General features: G+C 40.1%; 1 protein-coding gene across 3 annotated transcripts in view; it reads left to right on the forward strand.

The window, feature by feature from the left end:
* The window catches only part of QPCT (glutaminyl-peptide cyclotransferase), a 169,020-nt gene extending 145,547 nt beyond the window's left edge, over window positions 1–23,473 (forward strand). For 2 of the 3 annotated variants that reach the window (XM_083176442.1, XM_083176440.1), the window contains one exon: window positions 22,195–23,473. In XM_083176442.1, the coding sequence (XP_083032568.1) occupies window positions 22,195–22,340 (146 nt within the window). In that variant the 3' untranslated portion in view covers window positions 22,341–23,473. The remainder of the gene's footprint in view (window positions 1–22,194) is intronic. The other variant, XM_083176441.1, reaches the window with a different exon arrangement.
* The last annotated feature ends 1,913 nt before the right edge of the window (window positions 23,474–25,386 follow it).

Genomic DNA, 25,386 nt, shown 5'->3' on the forward strand with positions numbered 1-25,386 from the left:
CACACTGACACATAAGAAAAATAAAACTTTAATACATACATTACACACATACTGATACTTAACTTTCTTGAACCTGGAGGACGACACGGACCACCGACATGGACCTGGAGGACGACACAGGACCCAGGACACCAGGACAGAGGGCTACCTACGGGATCAAGAAAGGTAAGTATCAGTATGTGTGTAATGTATGTATTAAAGTTTTATTTTTCTTATGTGTCAGTGTGTGTTTATTTAATTATTTTTTAACTGTGGAACTACAAGACCCAGCGGGCCCTTTAATGTCCCGCAGCCTGGGACTTGTGGTTCTCCAAGTCCCAGCTTGTGGGGGAGGCTTGCTGGGACTCATAGTTCCACAGTTTTAAACAATAGTTTTTTCATCTATTTTTTACACCACTATCAGCCCTGTGACCACAGCCCAGGGTCACTGGGGACAGCACCAGGCTTCAGCCTGGTCAGGTAAGTCCTGGAGGGGGGGACCCCCAATAAAGGGGTCCCCACTCCCCCAGGGCCCCTGGCCAGGCTGACCGGTCAGGGGGTTAATGTTTTGGCTGTGGGACCTTATATAATAAGTGTCCCCCGGCTGTGACATTACCCTGCTGGCTGGTTCTTAAAATACGGGGGACCCCTAGTCATTTTGTCCCCCGTATTTTGGGAACCAGCCCCGGACCTGGAGCCTGGGGCTGGTTGTTAAAAATCGGGGAACCCCTATTTGTCGGGTTCCCTGATTTTTAATTACCGGCCCGGCTCTTTCAGCCTGGTGCTGGTTACAGCTGTGGGGGGGACCCCACGCTGTTTTTTTAAATATTTATTTATTTTTCAATTTTTTTACACTGCAGCCTGCACGGATCTGACTGATCCGTGCAGGCTTAAGCCAAATACGACAGGACAATCAAGGTGTATTTTCCTGTCGTATTTTGGTGCCTGTTTTACACCAATTAGCAGCCGTATTATCAATACGGCTGCTTAGTAAATCAGGAACCACCATTCTTTTGAATGGTGATTCCTGTTGTATCCTATCGATGGTGTAGACATTCGTATTTGTAAATACAAATACGAATGTCCCATCTTTAGGAATACGAATTGTTGTATTTTCGGGATAGTAAATCCCGAAAATACAAATGTGTAAAAAATAGGTGTATTTCTGCCTACGAATACACCTATTTTTTACGAATCCATATTAGTAAATTTCCCCCACAATGTTGTTTTTCAAATTGATACATAAATAAATTGGCATACGATGGGGCCATGTTTGACTCCATCGCAGTGCCGTGGTGCTGCAAAAAAAATGAATTATTGAACAAAAAATAGTTCTTATTCAGGATTAATTCCATCAAAAAATAAAAAATTCAACAGGTGGTCCTTTATAAAAAGGACTGGCACTGAGGATATCTCGCACTGCATCGATGCCCTCCTCATGTGAAATATTTGTGCATAAACTGGTGACATCAAAGGTCACCAGTATACATCCCGTGATTGGCTGACCAAATGCTTTAAATTTTTTTAAAAAGTCAGTAGTGTCTCTTAAAAAAAAAGGACTGGCTTGCACCACAGGCTTCAAGAAAAAATTGACATATTGAGACATCGGCTGGCTCAATGATCCCATAGAGGAGACGATTGGTCTCCCAGTAGGGGAGACCAATGACTTATGTACCTTAGGGTGGCTATACAAAAGCGGGGTTACTGGAAAATCTTGCGTCAGGAAATGCATAGTAACCTCATCTAGCTAGGTGTTGTCATAACACAATTTTATAATAGAATCAAATTCCTTCTTATACTTTTGTGTGGGGTCATAGGACAACCTGGGGTAACAATCAGAATCTGCTAACTGCCCCTCAATCTCTCCAATGTAGTACTCTCAATCTAAGATCACAATTCCCCCGCCTTTATTGGCGGGGTGGAATATGATCTCAGGATTGTCACGTAATGTCTGTACAGCTGAAACCTCCCACTTACTCAAATTGGAGTGATGCTTTTGAGGCCTCTTAATAACAGGCATGACATCCTGCTTCACTCACTTCATAAAGGTTTCAATAGAGGCATTAGGAGAGGGGGGGGGTCAAAGTCACTTTTGGGTTTGAAAGGTAAGGCGGGTGTAGGTGTTAGCACTTTAGGTTGCCTGAGGAAATAGTCCTTTAGGTATAATTGCCTGTGAAATCTAAAGAGTTCGGTTTCACATTCAAAGGGCTTTTGTCGATGTGTCTGAACAAAAGATAGCCCTTTGTTGAGGACAGACATTTCTTCCTCAGTGGGGGTATATTTTTAAAGATTGAATACCATTATTTCTGAGGGCCCCTTCGGCCCCTCCGTCTTCCTTTTGCGGTGTTTGACGCCCCTTCTCCTGCAACCCCCTTTGGGACTTTTACCTGGTCTCCCACCTTTACAGGACTGATCCGAGTCAGACTGTGACGTCTGTGACTCCAAGTCCGTAAAATTGACCTCACGCCTTTTCCTGTTAGACACAAATTGTTCTCTCCAAGGGCGTCTATTATTTTGCCCTGTAAGCCAGGGATATACCCTCTTCTCACGGTAATCATCTTTGACTTTTTTATATTTGGCCTTTTTGAAGGACAGTAACTCAGTTTTGAAACTGGAAATTGCCTCTACCAGCTTGGCCAGCCAATCAATGGATGTATCTGCTTTTAAAGTGGCAGTACTTTCACCTTCACATATAGCTATTTCTTTCTTAACACTCTCAATCTCAGCATTCACTTGCTGGACCACTAGGACAATTAAATCAAAACTGCATTGATTTAAAATGGCACACTAGCTTTTACAAAATTCCTTATTAGCCCGCCCCAGGGTAGGCTGGTTTTTAATTCTAAAACCCCATGGTATAAAACCTTCCCTATGGTATTGGGATAGAGTTAGCCCATGCAGCTCTAATTCCACCAATCTCTTTTTGAGACATAATAGGTCAGCATGGATCTCTGATGGGCTGTCCACATCAAAGGCTAACTCCCGTGTGTCAGAAAACAATATTTTATTGATATCCTTGTCCAAGAATGTTTTAGTCCCAGTGAGATCCCTGACATCAAAGTGCATGGTGTAAGTGGTAGATGGTATAGACCACAGATGTAAGAAATAGTATACAATATTTCTCTTTTAAGGAAAGTTCAAAGCAGAATTATTACAAACCAAATCCAGTAGTGCAATCTACAACATTGGTTCTGCCTATCGCGAGTCACTTCCGGTGTGGCGGTGTCGTGTTTGAGGCATGTGTGGATGGGTGACAAGAGTGGGAGACCGGCGTGTCGGCAATCAGCGGTGATTGCAACTGGTGAGCTGGCATGGGAGGCCCTATGTAAGGCATCTCTATGTGCGATTAATTTGATGACCCCTCTTGACAAAGGTGCTGTGGGCACCGAAACGGCCGTCGAGGATACGAATAATGTGATGAGTATTGCCTGTTGGGTGTCAATATGATTACGCTACATTGAATACTGAAGCATTTGAGATGTCCTGTTTGGACAATAAATTGCCATTTTTGATAAGTGAAAAAGGCTTGGTGCTGGTCTTCTCTGTATGTCTGCAGGGATGTGTTGAATATTGAATTTGGACCGGGCACAGTGATTACAGAAGTTGAAAAAGTGTGTGCGATTACTGCTATGCTGTGTGTATATATATATATATATATATATATATATATATATATATATATATATATATATATATATATATATATATGGACAGAGAGGATATAGAGTGCGCCTCCTGTTGTATCACCACCACCACCTTAAAATTCAGATGGAGATAGACATTTTTGTAAAATAGTTATACAATTTATTATAAAATCAACAAGGTAATTTTCAATGTTGTTCCACACGTTTCGTCATATAGACTTCATCAGGGGTGTAACTTATATGACTCTAGGTGGTGAAGAACAAAGTTTGACTTTAAAAAACTTTCAGCACGAAAATTATATGAACAAATATAATATAATACATGATTTAGTAATGGTATACATACCACAACGGCATGTGCTCTTGATTAAAAGCGATTAAGCTGGTTCCTCAGTGGATGCTTGAACCGACTAAAACAGTGTCCCTGCAATTTTTATATATAGAGCAAAAATGTTCAGGAATTGAGCTAGAAATAATATTAGAGGTGTAGGTATATATCTCATTAGAGGTGAAAATAGAGATGTTGGTACATACCACTTTCGATATAGAATGGGGCAAAATGGGTGATATGGAGAGGTTTTTTTGTCCGTCAGTCCTCTCTAAAATATAATGTGGAATCCATATGACTTACATCAATATTTGTATGATGACGGATGACATTTTACATAAATCATACCAGATAGTAACATAACTGGATATTCGGATAAATCAGTACTCCTATGTCTCCAGTCTATGTTTCAATAACCAGTGTAGTATTCTAACATATTTGTATATGGTCTCTGACATTAAAAGTACATTTCACAAAAATATACTTTAAACGAATTGCACTTCAAAAAAATGCAAAAAAATGCAATATGTCCCTTTTGGCTTGCAACAGGTAACAATATACAGTATACAATATAGGCCAAACGGCACTACAACAATCATATCTTATCTGAACAATCCCAATAGTGTGTTATCAGTCAATGCCTCAATTTACAATTACAATATTCAAGTATACTTATATGATTCCTAATGGTTTCTAGTATTATACAGGCACTTACATTGTATCATTTATAGTTTACAAAGCTGATACAAAAATGACACAATAGTAAACAGTGTCTCTTAATCCCAATAGGCCAGTGGTTCCCAAACTTTTTTGAATCACGGCACCCTAGAGCATCAAAATATTTTCAAGGCACCCCTAGGCCAAATGCTTCTTATCGAGAAATTCAGAAAAAAATATATTAAATTAAATGCAGTGTGTTTATATGTCACAGTTATCTGGTGAGGGACAGGATTTGCTCCTGTTTGTGCACATATATCAGGATTGGCAGCCACCAGCACTGATTTTGCCTGTTACATTGACCATTCATAATATGAATTGATCCTGATCCACCAATCCAAGGCACCCCTGCAAGTGTCCTGAGGCACCCCAGGGTGCCTAGGCACACAGTTTGGGAACCACTGCAATAGGCTATTAAATCCACTGTGGCTCATAGCTAGGCACAGGGTAAGCCTACAGAACTGTCACATTGCATAGAATATATATAGGCATGTCAATATAGCATGAAACTTACCCTAAGCAAATGCTGAATCTCCCAAGCTGCCACTCCAAATAGCGGCAGATAGCTACTGGGGCACGCTGGGCTGATATATATATATAGGGCCAGTCCCGGAACGTCACTTCCGGTGTTGTAAATCCGTGCTATCTTCTTTTGGGCGTTACTTAGCCCCTTATAGTCTTATATATATTTATGTAAGCTGCCGGAGCTGGTGGGGACCCCTCTGGCATGTCAGTGGTGTCCACTGGGAAGGAGCGCATCGCCCTGTAATGGGCGTGCGTTCCAAATGCGTTCCACTGCTGAGGGGAAGCTTCCGCCCGGAAGTCTCCTCTGTTTATATATATATTATGAAGGATGTTGTATGGGATGATGGCCTTCATTGGGCATCAATAGATGTCCAATCATTATACACAGCAATACCCCATGAAGGGGGAATTATGGCCGTCAAAACTGTTCTTAGTCGTGATCCATCATGTTTAGAGTCAACAAGGGACTTTGTATGTGACTCCTTAAAATTTGTGTTAACACACAACTATTTTGAATTTTTGGGGGAGTGGTTTCTCCAGGTTTGGGGCACGGCGATGGGGACGATCTGTGCCCCAAGCCTGGCAAATCTATACATGGGTGAGTGGGAGACTCAGTTGCTTATGGGGGCATGGGCCCATAAAATCTGTTTTTTTCAAGCGTTTCATAGACAATATTATCCTTATATGGAGGGGGGATAAACGTGAGTTTGATCAGTTTATGTTGGAATTGAATGTTAACTCTTTTAACCTGAAGTTCACATCAAATTTTCAGTCAGAAAAAATAGAATTTCTAGATCTTATATTGAGTGTGGAAAATTTCCCTAGAATTCCTCATGTGGAAACTTACACCTTTTTCAAAGGTGTGGACAGCAATAGTTACCTGGAATATGAGAGCTGCCACTTCAAGCCCTGGAAAAACAACATCCCGTATTCACAGTTTCTCCGTTTACGGAGAAATTGTACGAATATCGAGATGTTTGATAACCAGGCCAAGGTGTACGTTGAAAGATTTAGGGAACGGGGGTACCCCAAAAATGTGGTCGAGAGTGCACTTGAAAAAGCTAAAATTTTGCCTAGAGAGGATGTATTAAAATATAAGGAGAAAAAGGAGGAGAATGAAAATGGACATAACTGTTTATTTATTACTAAATATAACGATGGGGAGCGAAATATCGCCAAAATTTTAAAAAAACATTGGCATATTTTGAAGTGTGACCCTCTGCTTGGGCCAATGTTGGAAGAGTCCCCCAAAATTGTGTATACTAGAGCCAAAACCATCAGCTCATGGGTATCCAAAAGCCAACTGGAACCCATTACCCCAAATGAACAAATTAATAACTCCTCTTTTCTCTCTTTAAAAGGTTGCTTTCCCTGCGGGAGATGCAAAATATGTCCCTTTATCCAAAAAGGGCCTGCTTTTGAGGGACCGGATAACCTGTCTTTTAAAATTGGTCATTTCATTAACTGCAATTCAACTTACATTGTATATTTGCTGATTTGTCCCTGCGGGCTTCGATATGTTGGAAAGACCAAGCGTTGTCTAAAGACCCGCCTGCTGGAGCATATCAGAAACATTAAACATGGCATCACTAATCATAGTGTGCCAAGACACTTCAAAAGTAACCATAGCTGTAATCCTGCAGGTCTAAAAGTGAGGGGTATTGAAATGGTCCCCCAAAACAAAAGGGGTGGAGACCGAGATCGCGCTCTACTGAGACGCGAAACGTACTGGATTTTAACCCTAAATACCTTGTCACCTGTAGGGTTAAATGAAGGATACGAAATTACCCCATTTATAAATAAATAAATAGAAAATAAGACCTGCCTTTTCATCTATTTTTAAAGCCCTGGTTAATCAATAGGCTGTGGGTAGCTTCCCACTCCCCTGCTTTATTATCTGTACATTGTCTGTATGCTTTGTGAAATAATGTTTGCATATACGGTTTTTTATATGAAATAATGGTGTACCACTCTGACCGTATTATGAGATATGCATCATCCAGGACATACCTCATCAACTTGTCTCTCTTAAATAATAATATATATATTTTTTAACATCGCAATATATGTAATTTTCTATATTTGTTAATATGAGTGCCGGCACTTCTGCATGCGAGGTATATGGCTTACATTTGAAAACTCATTGTCTATTATAAATAACATGCATAATATCAATTTGTTAAAAGCACGCATTAGATAGTGCACATTAGAGATATGAATTTTCTTTTTATATGTGTATATACACGCTGTGATAATGTTACGTAATGTTGTTGTGATATGTGCCAGTATTCCTTTAAACCCAGCTGCGCTATAACATACTGCTATCTCTGTAATCAAAAATCCCGGGGTTGGTAGTATACGCCCCTTAAACAGAACACTGTTTCCATTGGTCATTGCTTCCTTCTTAACTTGGAGCCGTCCGTCACCAGCCACGCCCTCTGACGAAGTTTGATTACGAAACGCGTTAGGGCGGGGCTTGGTGACGACGTGCTCCCTCCTAGCCAGGATCCCCGTGCCGCATCTGTTCCTGTCAGACGCTGTGGTGCACCGCGTCCTCCGTGGAGTGTGCGGTGAGATTCCATACTGATCTGCAGTTGCTCCGGATGGTGGTAGGAGATTGCCTGGCTTGTAATTTTACACCACGTGGTAACCAGTCCACTGCTGTTGTTTTATTGGTACGAGTCTTTATTACCTGTACCGGAGAATTTTTAATATTCCATTAAATCACATTGGTTTTACACTATGGAGCGCTCCTCTTGTGTTTCTATTTGAACATATATATATATATATATATATATATATATATATATATATATATATATATATATATATATATATATATATGAAAATAAATGGGGTTTCAGAGGGCGCTAGAGTAACACACCAACTTTGATAAATTAATTGAATTTAATACAAAGACAATTAAAAATTTTAATTTTAGCATAAAAATCACCCTATTCGGGTGTAGCAAATACAAGCAATCACAAATGTACAACTCTGGTGGATTGATGGATTTGTTTCAAAGCAATAATTTGCAAATAGAAAACACTGGTGGGTTGATCAGTTCAGAATGGAAATCCCAACGTGTTTCGTCATGTTCATGACTTCATCAGGGGTAATGGAGCACTGATACAGCTGTGAATCATAGTACAATAAAAATGAGTAAAAATTCTCAATAGTGGAGATCATAAAAAAAAAAAACAATACAGATACACATGAGTACAAAAACAGGTTTTAGGGATGGAGGAGAAAAAAAAAACGACAACCATAGATTACTATTGATGGTGTCACCATTAAAACCCTTGATGGATAGAATCACCAGTAAGAGGAGGAGTGGAAGCCAATAGAAATTGAGGCACATACCTATGTTAATCCGAATCAAAGGTATCCAGAGTGAATTTCTCATTGATACCAAGATAGGCAAAAGTCCACAGTAGCTACACATAGGTTAACAAAACATAAGTATTGAACTTTTGTTAATTATAAATTTAAATTTGCATAACGCGTTGGTAATAAGTGATATTACATACCCAAAGACTGTGATTTTCTCCGGAAATATAAGGTAATAGGCTCAACGAATAATGAGGCCCAAACAATCTGATAACTGAATTAATAACTATGATTTAGCTAGATTGAAAAAGACTACATAGTTACATAGTTACATAGTAGGTAAGGCTGAAAAAAGACTTGCGTCCATCTAGTTCAACCTGTTATAGATATCCATTGCTGATTTGGAAGGTTCTGATATTTTACAGACAAATTATATTTCTTATTTGTACCCATGGATGTTTTTCTCCAGTAAATGTTTGTCCAACTTTGCCTTGAACGCATTTAATGAGCCAGCCGTTACCACCTCTCTGGGAAGAGAGTTCCAGAGTTTGACTGTTCTGACCATAAAGAAATTCTTTCTACTAGCTGAATGAAATCTTTTTTCTTCTAATCTATACTCATGCCCTCGTGTCCTAGATTCCTTTCTAGTAGAAAAGAGGGTGTGTGACAGTTCCTTATATTGGCCCTTGATATACTTGTACATGTTGAGCATGTCCCCCCTTAAACGTCTCTTTTCTAATGTAAATAGTCCCAAATTGCTTAATCTCTCCCCGTAGCTTAAATTCTCCATTCCCCTAATAAGCTTTGTTGCTTGCCTTTAGACTTTTTCTAATTCTATGATGTCCTTTTTATAGTGTGGGGCCCAGAACTGCACTCCGTACTCGAGGTGAGGTCTCACCAATGCTTTATACAGTGGCATAATTACCCTTGAGTCCCTAGTTTCCATTCCCCTCTTAATACATGCCAGAATTTTGTTGGCCTTTTTTGTAGCTACATTACAATGGGCACTACATCCCAGTTTGCTGTCTATTTGGACTCCTAGATCCTTTTCAAGTATGGAATTACCCAGTTCCTCTCCGATAAGGTTGTAACTTGCACACTGGTTGTGTCTCCCAAGGTGCATAACCTTACATTTATCTACATTGAACCTCATCTTCCATTTTTTTGCCCACTCATCTAGAATTGCAAAATCATTTTGAAGCATGGTGACATCTTCTGATGATTTGATGACTTTGCTAAGTTTTGTATCGTCCGCAAAGATGGATACATTGCTGAGTAACCCTATCCCAATATCGTTAATAAAAATGTTAAACAAAATGGGCCTCAAAACCGAACCCTGGGGAACTCCACTTAGAACCGGTATCATCTGATACGGCACCATTCACAACCACTCTTTGTTCTCTATTACATAGCCAATTCCCTACCCATCTGCAGATATTTTAACCCAATCCTAGGGTCCATTCTATTAATCAATCTCTGGTGTGGGACAGTATCAAATGCTTTAGCGACATCTAGGAAAATCACATCTACAGCATTTCCATTATCGAGGTTTTTGGTTTCATAGAACCCTAGTAGATTAGTTTGGCATGAACGATTTTTCACGAACCCATGTTGGTAAGTACTGAGTAGATGGTGATGGTCTAAATATTCCTGGATACCATGCCTTAAAAATCCTTCAAATAGTTTAACCACAATTGATGTTAAACGAACGGGTCTGTAATTAGCGGGATCTTCCTTTTTTCCTCTTTTGAATATTGGCAATATTGGCACTACCTCTGCTATTCTCCAATCTTTTGGTACTATACCTGACGACAGTGACTTGCTAAAGATATAATCTAGTTCATCCCTTAATTCCATTAATACCCTCGGATGAATCCCATCTGGCCCTGGTGATTTATTTGTTTTGAGTTTGCTTAGCCTCAGTATTATTTCCTTCGGCGTGAAATCCACAATGAGATCTGGCTTAATTGTCCCGTTTGTGGTAAATGTTCGTTCCACAGTCTGCTCTCCCTTAGTAAATACTGATGAGAAGAACTCATTTAACAGTTTTGCTTTTCCCTTGTCCTCAGTAACACTTTTTCTACTAGTATCAGTTAGTGGGCCTATGTTTTCCTTAATTAAACGTTTACTATTTATGTATTTAAAAAACTTCTTTGGGTTGGTTTTGCTTTCAGTGGCTATGCACTCTTCATATAATATTTTAGCTGCTTTGATTACCCCTTTACAAGTTTTGTTTGATTCTTTGTATTTTGCGAACGCCTCCTCATTCAAGTTATTTTTATAGAATTTAAAGGCTCTGGTTTTATTGTTGATAGCTGACCTTACTTCTTTGTCCAACCATGGTGGGTTTTTTTTTGGTGAATTTACCTTTAGTTACTTTAGGAATGTATTCAATAGTTAGTGAATCAAGCACCTTTTTTAGAGTATCCCACATTTCCTCTGCATTTTTTCCCTCCATAACTGTTTCCCACCCAATTCCTGTTAGGGCTTCCCTGAATAATTCAAAGTTCGCTTTTCTGAAGTTTAGTATTTTTGCAGATCCTTTTTGATGTAATTTACTAAAGTTGATTTCCAGTGAAACCATATTGTGATCACTGTTCCCTTATTGTTCAATTACTTTTGTGTTTGAAACTAAATCTGTGTTATTTGTTAATACTAAGTCCAAGAGTGCCTCATCACGAGTTGGAGTTTCTACCGTTTGTGTAATAAACTGGTCTTTAAGTAAGCTTAAGAACCCATTGCTTCTTGCTGATTTACCTGTTTTGTTTTCCCAATCAATGTCGGGTACAGTAAATTAAAATCCCCCATAATTAATACCTGACCCTGATTTGATGCTTGTTTGATTTGGTTTAAAAGAAGAGACTCTTCCCTTTTGTTTATATTTGGTGGTCTATAGCATACCCCTATTATAAATTTGTTTTTTGTTTTTTTTATTATTGTCGGTTATCTCTGCCCACACTGTCTCCGAGTTGTCTTCTTCCAGGTCTGTGCTCATATTTTTCTCACATGATGTTAAGTTATTATTTACATATAGGCACACACCCCCCGCCCCTTCTATTTTCCCTGTCTTTCCTGTAGAGTGTATATCCCTCCATGTTTAATGCCCAGTCATGCGACTCATTACACCATGTTTCTGTAATACCAATGATGTCGTAGTCGTCCCTACTGATCAACGTTTCTAGCTCCCCGATTTTACTCACTAAGCTTCTTGCATTAGCCAGTAAGCATTTTAATTTATGTTTATTTTTAGATATGGCTCTAATATTGTGATTAGTTTCACCCCAGGACCCATTTGAATTCTTTACTAGCTTCCTCTTTCCCCTCTCCCCTTCAATAGACTCTCTACAGGCCTCCCCACCATGCACACTGCCTGCCCTCTTTATAGTTCTGGGAATTCTTCCTCTGTCCTTCCCTCCTTCCCGTATACTAAGATAATCTGTACCTAAGAACTGTAATGGGGTAACGTGACTGTTACAACATAACATTTTATTACATGACATTCCTGATGCACCCTGAGAGTTACCCCCGATTATACCCTTGTTATGTCCCAGGACTTTGTCTATGTCTCCGTCGCCCCCCCCCCCCCCCCCCCCATCTCCTTCCCCCATATGATTCCTGATCCCAGTCCGGCTTCTCTCCCTGATGGTCCCATAATGTCTTGCTGCCCCCCCCCCCCCCCCGTCGCCTAGTTTAAAATCTCCTCCAATAGGCATGATTACACATGGTACAAATACAATGGTCCTGGGATAAAGGTTCCATACAATCTGATAACAGGATAGCTAAATTTAACTACATTGAAAAAACCCAGTATATACATAATTCCACATAGTACAAATACAGTGATTCTGGGATGAAAGTCCCACACACTCAGACATCAAAAATAATAGCAATGTTTTAGCTAGATTGAAACAGACCAGTGTAGGCATGATATATTACAAATACAGAGATCCTGGGATGCAAGTCCCAGGTTAAATTAAACATGCAAGTTTAAAAGAGGAGACATCCACAAGTAAATAAATACCAATAGAATAGATGCTGTACTTAATAGAGTCCAGGGGGGATGTGCAAACTGCTTACTTAGTGCGCGGCGTAAACTGATCGTAAGAAAATGGCCGCCAGGTGGAACGCACGCCACAATTATATGTGTTCCACCTATGCAATTAGATCTTTTTGACTTTAGTATTGGGCTGAGCCTTGTGCTATTCCCACATATTAGTTTACACTGGCCACGAGTACTTTATAACACAGATGTCTATAGTATATTGGCATTGCTAGTGCACTTAATTACATATGTGTTACACATTGGGAACACAGGAAGTGATGTCATCATTAAGTACTATTTAAACCTGCACTCACCCATTCATTCACTGTGATGGATCTATACAGTTTGCACATCCCCCCTGGACTCTATTGTAAGTAAAGCATCTATTCTATTGGTATTTATTTACTTGTGGATTTCTCCTCTTTTAAACTTGCATGTTTAATTTAAGCTGGGACTTGCATCCCAGGACCTCTGTATTTGTAATATATCATGCCTACACTGGCCTGTTTCAATCTAGCTAAAACATCACTATTATTATTTTTTTAACTCTTTATTTATGCAGTGGCAAACAATACAGCTGAATGAGACAGATATCTGAACCGTGCATTTACAGACAATTTGGTATAAACAAACAACATGGTATAGTGCGTATAAATTAAATATACTGCCTTGAGTACCATTGTCTTTTTTTTGTTTTAATGTTAGTTCAGCAAACAAACAGTAAAATAATAGCATTGGGGAAACACAGAAAAAGAAAGAACAGAGGGGGGAAGGGGGAATAAAGAGAGGGGGGGGGGCATTTAGCCCTGCATATGAATGGGTATCTACTGTACAAGAACTAAGTTTATCAGAACAGCGAGCAACATGCAAGAGCCAGTGATCGCTCCTACCCAGGGAGTTGCCTCTGGTGATGAACATACCAGGGAGTCCAAATTGATCTGTATTTCCCCACTGAGTCATGTAGCAGAGCAGTGATATACTCCATGGAAGCTGCAAACCAGACCTTGTTGATAACGGCCTGAATGGAAGGGGCGGTAGGTTGTTTCCACTTTGCCGCGATCAGCAATCTGGCGGAGTTGAGTATGTGGCCACATAGCTTGCTTTTAGGGTTTGAGGTCCCTGCAACTGGTCTGCAAAGTAGGGATTTTTTGGGGTCGGGGAATCACATATCTTTCCTAAAAGAGAAAAAATGCCATCCCAGTAAGAGCTAATCTGGGGGCAATCCCACCATATGAATGAACGTACCCTGTGATCCACAGTTCCGCCAACACTGACTAGAGCTAGAAGGAAAATACGGTGTATTACTGTGGGAACCATGTACCACCTAGTGTATACTTTAAAGGCACTTTCCTTGAGATTCGAGTTTATTGAAGATTTTGCTATCAGTGTTTTTATTTCTGACCACTCCTCCTCCTCCAGTGCAACGCCCAAATCCCTTTCCCAAGCTACCTCAAAAGGTTCTTTAGCCGGGGGTTTGTCTGCCAGCAGGGAGTATAGGTAGGAGATTGCTCCCCTGCGGTCTGGGCTGTATATACAGAAACGTTCAATGGGAAGTGGCGATCTGGGTTTAGTTGAATTGCATAGAGACTGTAAAAAACTGGAAATCTGGAGGTAGTCAAAGTGTCTGAGACGCTGACTGTCATATTTCTCACATAGTGCTTTATAGTTTTGAGGGGCGAATTCCCCTGAGATGTGCGATAGATGAGTGATACCTGCTGAGATCCAGGGTTGTGAGTAAGGTGACATACATCCTAAAGGGAAATCCGGGTGTCGCCAGAGAGGGGTGAGAGGGGAGGGATATGGTGCCAGATGAAGTTTTTTGTTTAGATAGTCCCACGTTTTTAACACAGAGTGGACACAAGGGGTGTCCAGTACCGAGGCTGGTCTCAATTGCAGCGTTAGCCAGGGGAGTACATCACTATTATTTTTGATGTCTGAGTGTGTGGGACTTTCTTCCCAGAATCACTGTATTTGTACTATGTGGAATTATGTATATACTGCCTTTTCAATGTAGTTAAAATTTAGCTATCCTGTTATCAGATTGTATGGAACCTTTATCCCAGGACCATTGTATTTTTATCATGTGTAATCATGCCTATACAAGTCTTTTTCAATCTAACTAAAACATAGTTATTAATTCTGTAATCAGATTGTTTTGGGCCTCATTATACTGTTTTTTTCAATGTAGTTAAAATGTAGCTATCCTGTTATCAGATTGTATGGAACCTTTATCCCAGGACCATTGTATTTGTACCATGTGTAATCATGCCTATACTAGTCTTTTTCAATCTAGCTAAAACATAGGGCCTTATTCTGGTCGATGCGTAAATTTCCGATTTCTTTCGGATGGTGTTTTTTAGCCGTCTGCGCATGCGTGGGCAACGCTATGCGCATGTGCCACGCACGGTCTCCGTACTCGTTCTCACTAATACCATACAGAAATGTGCACCGCATTAACTCTGGAAATATGGGCGTAATATGGGCGTCATTCAGAACTACACAGGGGCGTAGTTTCAAAGTAGGCTAAACTGGGCGTAAACATGGGCGTACACGAGGCAGTGCACTAATTCTGGTAGGCGTGCATTCGGACAGAACACCGACTGCAAACGAACCAACAGCCACGAAATATGCAGTCTTCATAAGCAAGTTTCACTTTGCGGACACCACTCGGTCATGCGCTAGGCATTCGGATCGCCCAATTAGTACGGTCGCACCTGAACCACTGTCAGCTGAACACAATACAATCCACTCCTCTACTCATTACTCATTAATTACACTCTTTTAATTGCTTCAATTGGAACCATTGCAGCCTAAATGGACCATTACTAAACACACAAATATATGCGGAAAGCACGGCTGCATTTTTTACACACATTTACACTGCAATTGATGACCAATAAAAACAATCCCTTTTTAATGAGGTAGCCTAATTGCATAAGTGTGTCATGTGTGTGATGTATGAGTTCCGATGATAGTAGTATGTTTTGCGGAAATACACATAGGTGCGTACGGGCAGGTTCCCGTCTGTTCTGACGCTGTAAGACCGTGCAGACGCTGTAAGACTAGAATATGTGTGTGTCCACCGCACACGCAAGGTTTGGATGTCGTCCATAAACACGCCCTCTTCTTAAAGAGTGAGTCCGTCCGAATGCGGAGGACCGGTGGGCGTTTCTTCGTAGATGTCCGCACAGCGTGTCGTGCGGTCCGTTCCGAAAGAATTCGGAAATTTACGCACCAACCAGAATAACCTCCATAGTTATTAATTCTGTTATCAGATTGTTTGGGCCTCATTATTCGCTTAGCCTATTACCTTATATTTCCGGAGAAAATCACGGTCTTTGGGTATGTAATAGCACTTATTACCAACGCGTTATGCAAATTTAAATTTATAATATACAACAGTTCAATAGTTATGTTTTGTTAATCTATGTGTAGCTACTGTGGACTTTTGCCTATCTTGGTATCAATGAGAAATTCACTCTGGATACCTTTGATTCGGATTAACATAGGTATGTGCCTCAATTTCTATTGGCTTCAAGGGTTCTAATGGTGACACCCTCAATAATAATCCATGGTTGTCTTTTTTTTCTCTCTCCTCCATCCCTAAAACCTGTTTTTTGTACTCATGTGCATCTGTGTTGTTTTTTTTTTAATGATCTCCACTATTGAGAATTTTTACTCATTTTTATTGTACTATAATTCACAGCTGTATTCCCCCTGATGAAGTCATGAACATGACGAAACGCATTGGGCTTTCCATTCTGAACTGATCAACCCACCAGTGTTTTGTATTTGCAAATTTTTGCTTTGAAACAAATCCATCAATCCACCAGATTTGTGATTGCTTGTATTTGCTTCACCCCGAATAGGGTGATTTTTATGCTAAAATTAAATTTTTTAATTGTCTTTGTATTCAATTCAATTCATTTATCAAAGTTGGTATGTTACTCTAGCGCCCTCTGAAACCCTATTTCTTTTCATTTCTATTTCTTGGATCCTGCCTAACAGAGGATCCCTCAGAGGTGCTGCCTCTAAGAATCTGAGCACAGAGAGGGGACCTTCCACATCTGGATATATATATATATTAATTATCCTTTGGCGGCACTCCAAAGTTTGGTCCAAACTTAGAATAAACAATGAACTGGTGCCCTCCGTGAGTAGACAGTTTGCACTGTCTCAATACGTAGTCCTGGGGGGTTGCGGCGGCACTCAGAAATAATACACATGTAGGCAGAATTGTCACCAACAGTTTCAAAGCCGCTAGGCTCCTTTATCAAGGTGTTTAAGAGAGTGTATATATATATATATATATATATATATATATATATATATATAGAGAGAGAGAGAGAGAGAGAGAGAGAGAGAGATACAGATGTACCACCTCACTCACTATTCCTAAGAATATTTGCTGTGTGGTAGTCACCATTTATTTGGTACTGTAAGGCCAACTGGGCAGGTGGATTTTGCAAAACATTGGATCATTTACAGCTGTTATGAGTAAGATTTAAACTAATTTGCATATATGCTAATTACTTTACCACTTAACATTTGTGATTGTGGTTGATCTATTGTTTGAGTTGAATGCCTGCTTGGCTGACATGTAGGACTGAGTGTTTGGTGATTGACATACAATGGATGCTGCACATGCAAAAAATGAATACAGGGGCACTGTCTAGACTTTACTAATCAGAATAATTGTAATACATTTTGCAATTTAACATTGAGGAAAAAGTGAGATTATATGGTTCATTTTGGACAAAAGTATTGGCCTACCCACCACATCCAGATTACCTCATCATCAAGTAGGTCCCTAACATTCTAAAGGTTAAAGTCCAGGGAATAGAATGCCCCCAGACCATCCCAACATAAACGCCCCAAGGTGGTTCTCTACAGAAGAGACAGGGAAAATAGAGAGGGCGGGGGGGGGGGTGTGCCTATATGTAAAAAATAACTTAACATCGTGTGAGAAAGAAATGAGCATAGGTACAGAGGAAGACTACACGGAGGCCGTGTGGGCAGACATAACCGACAATAACTAAAAACCTAATAACAGAATTTTAATAGGGATATGCTATAGACCACCGAACATAAACGAAGGGGACGAGTCTCTTCTTTTAAACCAAATCAAACAATCATCAGATCAGGGTCAGGTATTAATTATGGGGATTTTAATTTACCCGATATTGATTGGAAAAACGAAACATGTAAAACAGCAAGAAGCAGTGGGTTCCTAAACTTACTTAAAGACCAGTTTATCACACAAATGGTAGAAGCTCCAACTCGTATTAAGGCATTGGATTTGGTATTAACAAATAACATAGATTTAGTTTCAAACACAAAAATAATTGAACACCTAGGGAACAGTGACCACAATATGGTTTCACTGGAAATCAACTTCAGTAAATTACATCATAAAGGATCGACAAAAATACTAAACTTCAGAAAAGCTAACTTCAAATTTTTCAGAGAAGCCCTAAAAAGAATTGTGTGGGAAACTGTTTTTGAGGAGATAAATGCTGAGGAAATGTGGGATACTCTAAAAAATGTACTCGAATCATTAACTATTAAATACATTCCTAAAGTAATTAAGGGTAAATTCAATAAAAAAAAGCCACCATGGTTGGACAAAAAAGTTAGGTCAGCAATCAACAATAAAACAAGAGCATTTAAATTCTATAAAAATAACTTAAATGAGGAGGCGTTCACCAAATACATAGAATCAAACAAAATTTGTAAAGGGGCAATCAAAGTAGCTATAAGGGATTATGAAGAGCGTATAGCCACTGAAAGTAAACCTAACCCCAAGAAGTTTTTCAAATACATAAATAGTAAACATATAATTAAGGACAACATAGGCCCACTAACCGATATCAATGGAAAACGTTTTACGGAGGACAAGGGAAAAGCAAAACTGTTAAATGAGTTCTTCTCATCAGTGTTTACTAAGGGAGAGCAGACTGTGGAACTCACACATACCACAAATGGGATGAACAAGCCGGACCTCAATATTTAATTCTCTACTAAGGAAATAATATTGAGGCTCAGCAAAATTAAAACATATAAATCACCTGGGCCAGATGGGATTCATCCTAGGGTACTAAGAGCAACAAAGCTTTTTAGGAGAATGGAGAATTTAAGCTACAAAGAAAGATTAAACAATTTGGGACTATTTACACTAGAGAAAACACGTTTAAGGGGGTATATGCTCAACATGTATAAATATATTAGGGGCCAATGTAAGGAACTTTTTTTCTAGTAGAAAGGAAGCTAGGACGCGAGGGCAAGAGTTTAGATTAGAAAAAAAAAGATTTTGTTCATCTAGAACTTTGGAACTCTCTTCATGGTGAAGTGGTGTCGGCAGACACTATAAATACGTTTAAAATAAGGTTGGATAAAAATGTATTGGTTAAAAACATCCATGGGTACGAATAAGTAACATAATATGTCTTAAAAATATCAGAACATACTATACAAGGGATAAGCTACTATAAACATAGGTTGAACTAGATGGACGCAAGTATTTATTCAGCCTCACCTACTATGTAACTATGTAACTATGTGGTGTTCCTTTGCTTTCATATTGTCACGTATTGTCACGTATTGTATGGGACTCGCTTCTCCCCAGGCTGCCAACGCGTTTCGAGAGACAGGCTCTCGAAACGCATTGGTAGCCTGGGGAGAAGCGAGTCCGCACACCGCCGCCGATACCGGAAGTCACCAAACCCGAACTTCCGCCCAAGCGCGGCACACTCGCGGAGGTCCGGAACACGGCGTGGAGGAAGATAGAAGGCCAGAAGAACTAGGTAAGCTTAGGGACAGATAGGGCTACCAGGTCTCCGCAAATAGTGCCACCTATCACTACCACAGCACGGACCAGCAACCCCACCCACCAGAAAAAGCATACCTCCCAACTTTTGGGCTGAACAAATAGGGACACTCGCGCGGCAAAGCCGCGCGCCCGCCCGAAAAGGGGGTGGGGCGTATGCAAATGAGGTCGCGGCTTATGCTAATTAGCCGCAACCTCATTTTCATACGAGAATAGACGCTGTGCGCATGCGCACAGCGTCTATTCTACTAGATTGGGGGTCTCCCAACTGTCACCCCCCCGCAGCGGGACAATGCCTGCCGCGGGTGGGACAGCGGGACAGGACCCGAAAATCGGGACTGTCCCTCTAAAATCGTGACAGTTGGGAGGTATGGAAAAAGGGCTGTAAACATTGTACATATTAAAAACAACAAATCACGCACAAGGCATGTGAGCAGCGCTAGAAAATTTAAGACAATAGTTTGAAATGAATTAATAATATTATTTACTGTCAAAATAGATAAAAAACACATATATAAACATTTACAATAAAAATGCACAAAGAATTACAGTAATATTATGATAAATATCACGCCACAGGAAACTTGATGCAGCCATTGCGGAAGCCTACATTTCTTTCTCCTCCAACGGTAACCATAAGTACCGTAACAACTAGTGAGGATCAATTCTACAAAGTGGATCTCATTGGACTCAAAAGTCACCAACAACAAAAATCGGTAAAGTGCACTTACCTGCGACCAACTGAGAAACCCCATCCCCCCCTCCAATCCCCCTTCCCTTCCCCGCCCCTCTCCTGGGCCAATTCCACACCTGCATCAATTTTCCTGTGGCGTGATATTTATCATAATATTACTGTAATTCTTTGTGCATTTTTATTGTAAATGTTTATATATGTGTTTTTTATCTATTTCGACAGTAAATAATATTATTCATTAATTTCAAACCATTGTCTTAAATTTTCTAGCGCTGCTCACATGCCTTGTGCATGATTTGTGGTTTATGTTTTCTTAAGTGGGGACTGACTACCCCCACATTTTTGAGCAGCTGCTTTACCTAGAATCACAGCTGCTGTCATAAGCTTGCATATCAAAAACAAAACTGACCTTACCTGTTATATAGATTAGTGGGAAAAATATGGTTTCATTTCATGTTGAGTGCATTGCTATTTAATAATTATATTAAATTGGCAATATTATTTAAATAATAATTGGTGCTTAAGTGAGATATAGTATGAGTCAATCAACTTCTGCCACTTACAGATGAATGATTATTTGTAGGTGTGTCTGCAACCACTTCCCGGAAGGCTGACCATCTACATGCACATGCTTAGCCACCTCCCTGTGGTTTTCTAATTAACTGCAAATACACTTTTAAAGCATTTGGTATGGATATATTTTACATGTATGTGCTGTAGAAAAGAATCTCTCCACTGCATCTGACATTGGCCCTTATTCTGGTTGGTGCGGTAATATCCGCGTGCGTTCATGCCGCCGATGTTTTGTGTCTGCGCATGTGCAGAGGCGTCTCTGCGCATGTGTGAGCGGGGCGTACGGCCAAAATCCGCATGAAATGTGTACACTACGAACAGGGGGTGAAGAGGGGTGTGAAGGGCTGTTTGGCCTCATTACCATATGTTTACACCCCGCGTTTCATGGGCGTTCCCATGAAAACGCTGGGCGTACGTATGGTAATTCGGCCGTGACGCACTTGTAGGGGGCGGACATATGACATTGCTTTTGCACGGAGAAATGCCCGTGTGGTCTCAGGTTGCGGGAGCTGCCTGGCCACTCGGCCCTGCATTCGATGGTCTGCGACCACCGAATGATGGGGGAGGTTCCCTGAGATGGAGGAGGTGTATTCATGAGAAATACACGTGCGGTCCGTTCGGACAGCTTCTTACCGCGTTCGGACGGAGTTGGCGATCCGTATGGAAGGCGAGGTTTTGAACGCACGGTCCTGGCTGCATATTCGGATCCGGCCGCACCGACCAGAATAAGGCCCATTGTGTGTGCCTCAGAACAAGCCCTTATACTTCATGTGTAGCCCTAAAGTGGCAGCCAAAACTGTCTCCCTCTATTAAAAAACGGCTGATTGGACAGTTTGCATTCTACAAAAAATTGGAAACATCATATATATGTGGACTGGAGACTTTTTGAATTTCCATCATAAAGCAGCTGTCTATTGGAGCTCATCATCTTAGAGTATATTGCAATTTACCAACTGGCAGGAATTGGTTAAGTGTCACTGGCCTTCTGATATTCATTGCTATTATTTGGATGTTTTAGGATTATTACATGTTGGTATTTGTGTATACTTATTGTTGTGTATAATTTTTATGTGCTATTGCGTGCAATATATTATAATTAAATACAATACTTTTAAAGCTTTAGTGTTTCCTGCGCTCTCTAATTCTTACGTTTTGTGTAAGGTTACTATTCCCAATCATAGTACACGTGGATGGCAAATGTTGAAAAAGAGAAAAAAGAAACTTGTGTCGACCATTGCCATGTCAGCCATTTCAACATGTTGACCTTAAGCACTGTTGACATTTTACATGTTGAACTATTGACCATGTCACCCTTTAGTGATGTCCACCTATTATATTTTATAGAGACACATATATAATTGGGTATAGTTAAGTGTTGAACATTGTGGCATCTACTGCTTTTAGTGTAGAAACATTCTGCACTGAATAAATGAAAGTAGCAATTACTGTATACTGATTAGATTACTAAGGTTAATGAAACATTTTAATTAATGATATATTACTAATTCTGCATACAATAAACACATTTCTTTGCAGGTGTTCCGGTCTTGCACCTTATTCCTTCCCCCTTTCCTGATGTTTGGCACACAATGGAAGATAATGAAGAAAATCTTAATCATTCAATTATAAACAATATGAATAAAATTGTACAAGTGTTTGTTCTTGAATACCTTAATATATGAAAAAAGTTTGTAAATCCCTTAATATTAAGCAGATTTCATAGTGATGGAAATATAATGCACTTATTTATGCCTTTGTGTTATTTAGCACATTAATAGCATTTTATAGTTTTTGTTGAAAAAAGTACATAGATATTTAAGTTCACCAACTTTAGTTACCATCACCTGTTAATTCCCCATATCATATAAATATGTACATTTCCCATGCTATTTACCAATTTGCTTTGTCCACAATGTTTTCGTCTTTGCTTGCACTAAAAGCAATTTCGGGAGAAATTTACTAAAGGAAATTTGTAAAAAATAGGTGTATTTGTATCCAGAAATACACTTATTTTTGACATTTACTAACTCAAAAATACGGCAATTCGTAATCGTATTGATAGCACATCAATACGACTACGAATTGCCGTATTTTCAGTATAGTAAATGTCAAAAATAAGTGTATACACCTATTTTTTTTACAAATTTCCTTTAGTAAATTTCCCCCATCATGTCTAGGCAGTTCAGTAAAGAGTAAGGAATTAGCCAAAATGTGATTATTTTATTCCAAAATCATGACCCGCATTCTGCTAGCCTTGAAATTACTAAATTTATGAACTCAGAAGAATCATATGTGACCCTTCTCTCCCAATCAAAATTCAGTGAATAGAGAATTCTTTAGCATGTATGATGTCATTGGCCATGCAAAACAAGGCAATGATCCACCTGACATAAGGCACCTTGGCCTGATATCAGCCACATTTAGACATTAGTAATCAGGACAAACAACAAGATCTCAAAGTGTATGGTCAGCTTTAACTTTAGGACTATACAGTAGTGTCTTGTTTATTGCCCTATGTACAGAGCTATTGTTGCAACATAAAATATAATACCAGAATTCCTGTTTATAGACACTATTTTATTTGTAGATTTTCATTTTACATGCAGTATTTGCATCATGTTTACTACATATGACCATGTATCAGTACATTCTTCTAAAGTTGAATACTGCAGTAAACCTTTGTGCTGTGATTTGCGTATATCCAACCTACAGTAATATGAATACACAAAATGTCTAATATTACATTTTTATAGCCACAATTGTCATGTAATATGTGCATGTTAAAATAATAAAAACTGTTGTTGCCTTACATAAACTGTTATTTTTTATATTTTTCTAATTAAAGGGGGCCTTTCAAAGCCATGGAAACTGCGAATGCCATGCAGTTCCTCCCTATGAATGTGAATCAGGCAGAGGTGTTCACAATGTAGCGATGATATCAGTGGATCCGTTCTTGCCCAGAACAGGTCCTGCAATGCACAGTTTCCCAACAATAGGGAGAGTGCCTGTTAGATCACTTATACAAACCTGAATTAGGCCCTATGTCATAAACAGCCCCTGTTTCTGAGTCATTGGGTCATACTTATACAGAGCTCAAAAGGTATAGAGATTGATAAATATGGTGATGTGAAAGGGTCAAAAGAGTAATATATATATATAACAGAAATAAGCCATGCATCTGGTTTGCTAATGGATTGTAATAAACTATGCAGAGAGGAATGGTAACATGGTAAAACATGGAGGGGAGAGTCGAAGACCTAAGGGGATATGTAGGATGGCTACAAAGGCAACCAAGACCCAAGAGAGGAAAACTGATGAGGGGGTTCCAAGGTTGGCATTTGGTTTGAAGCTGCATTCCAAAGTCAGAGTAAAAAGCCAAGAAGAACACAATGAATCTAATGACTAATGCCATTGCTATGTGTGTATGAGCGATTTAGCCACTGGGGAAACCACCTGCCCTACATCGCTTAGCACACATCGCTAAGCTGGATTGCCCTGTGTATGGGACTTAACATTAGATTTCTGCGCAAGCTCAATATACTTCTGAGTCCTGAATTATACTGATTTCTGCCAGTACTTTATTACACTGATGCTTTGGTAGCAAGTGACTGTGTATATTCCCACTGCTGTGGATGTTTACTGTGGACTGCAGAAGCCACTGTGTTAAGTCATTGTTCTGAATTCTACATTTCCACCAGTGCTTGAGAACTGTGCTGCACTCCTGGATTAACATCTTCTAGTTAAATTGCATATCCAAAGTCTGCCTGTGACTACGCTTAGAGGTCCTTGCTACACTCCGCTCCACCTAGTATCCTATAGTTACTGCTGTGAACCATTTTCCTGCCATTCCTGTGTCTGCCTTCAGTTACTATTCCAGTCAAAAATCCAGCAGCCTCCAGCCAATTGTAAAATCTCCTGCTGCTTGAAGCCTCAGACCTGGCAGTATCCAAAGTACTGGTGTGTGCATAATACACTAAGGCAGGGGTGTCAAACTCAAATTCATCAGGGGCCGCATCAGCAGTTTGGTCACCCTCAAAGGGACGGTTGTATCTGTAGGTCCCCCTGTATAATTATAATGCCATGACACCACAGGCTGCTCCCCCTGTATAAAATAAAATGAATGCCATGACACCACAGGCTGCTCCCCCTGTATAATAATAATGTCATGACACCACAGACTGCTCCCCCTGTATAATATAATAAAAGTAATGCCATGACACATAAATGATTATACAGGAGGAGCAGCCTGTGGTGTCATGGCATTATTATTATTATACACGGGGACACCTCAGGAAACAGCAGATATATATATTTTTTTATTGTCAGTGTGATCCTCATCCTCACTTACTGTTTCTCCGTCTGTCCTGCAGCTGCTGCGGCTTCCAGCTTTTCTTCACTGCTTGCTGCGGCCACACTGTCCCCGACTCCCGGTCCAGCTTCCCTGCCTGCTCCTACTTCTCTACAGACACATGGGCGGGCGGCGTCATCGTCATGACGTCCCCACCCAGTGTCTGTCACTGCCGGGCATCAGAGGGAACAGGCCGGCGGCCATGTTTCTGTAGCCGCATACATATGCGCCTACAGGAACATGGCAGCCGACAGTGGAGGAACAGGTAAGGCAGCCGCGGACGTGGACGCAGCCCGCAGCACTCCTGTTTTAGACACACTGCCCCTGTGTGCTATCTCCTCGCGTGGGCCACATGACGAGGTCTGGCAGGCCGGATTTGG

The sequence above is a fragment of the Crinia signifera genome, chromosome 3, assembly GCF_055691185.1.
Source record: "Crinia signifera chromosome 3, ASM5569118v1, whole genome shotgun sequence".
Taxonomy (NCBI): Eukaryota; Metazoa; Chordata; class Amphibia; order Anura; family Myobatrachidae; genus Crinia; species Crinia signifera.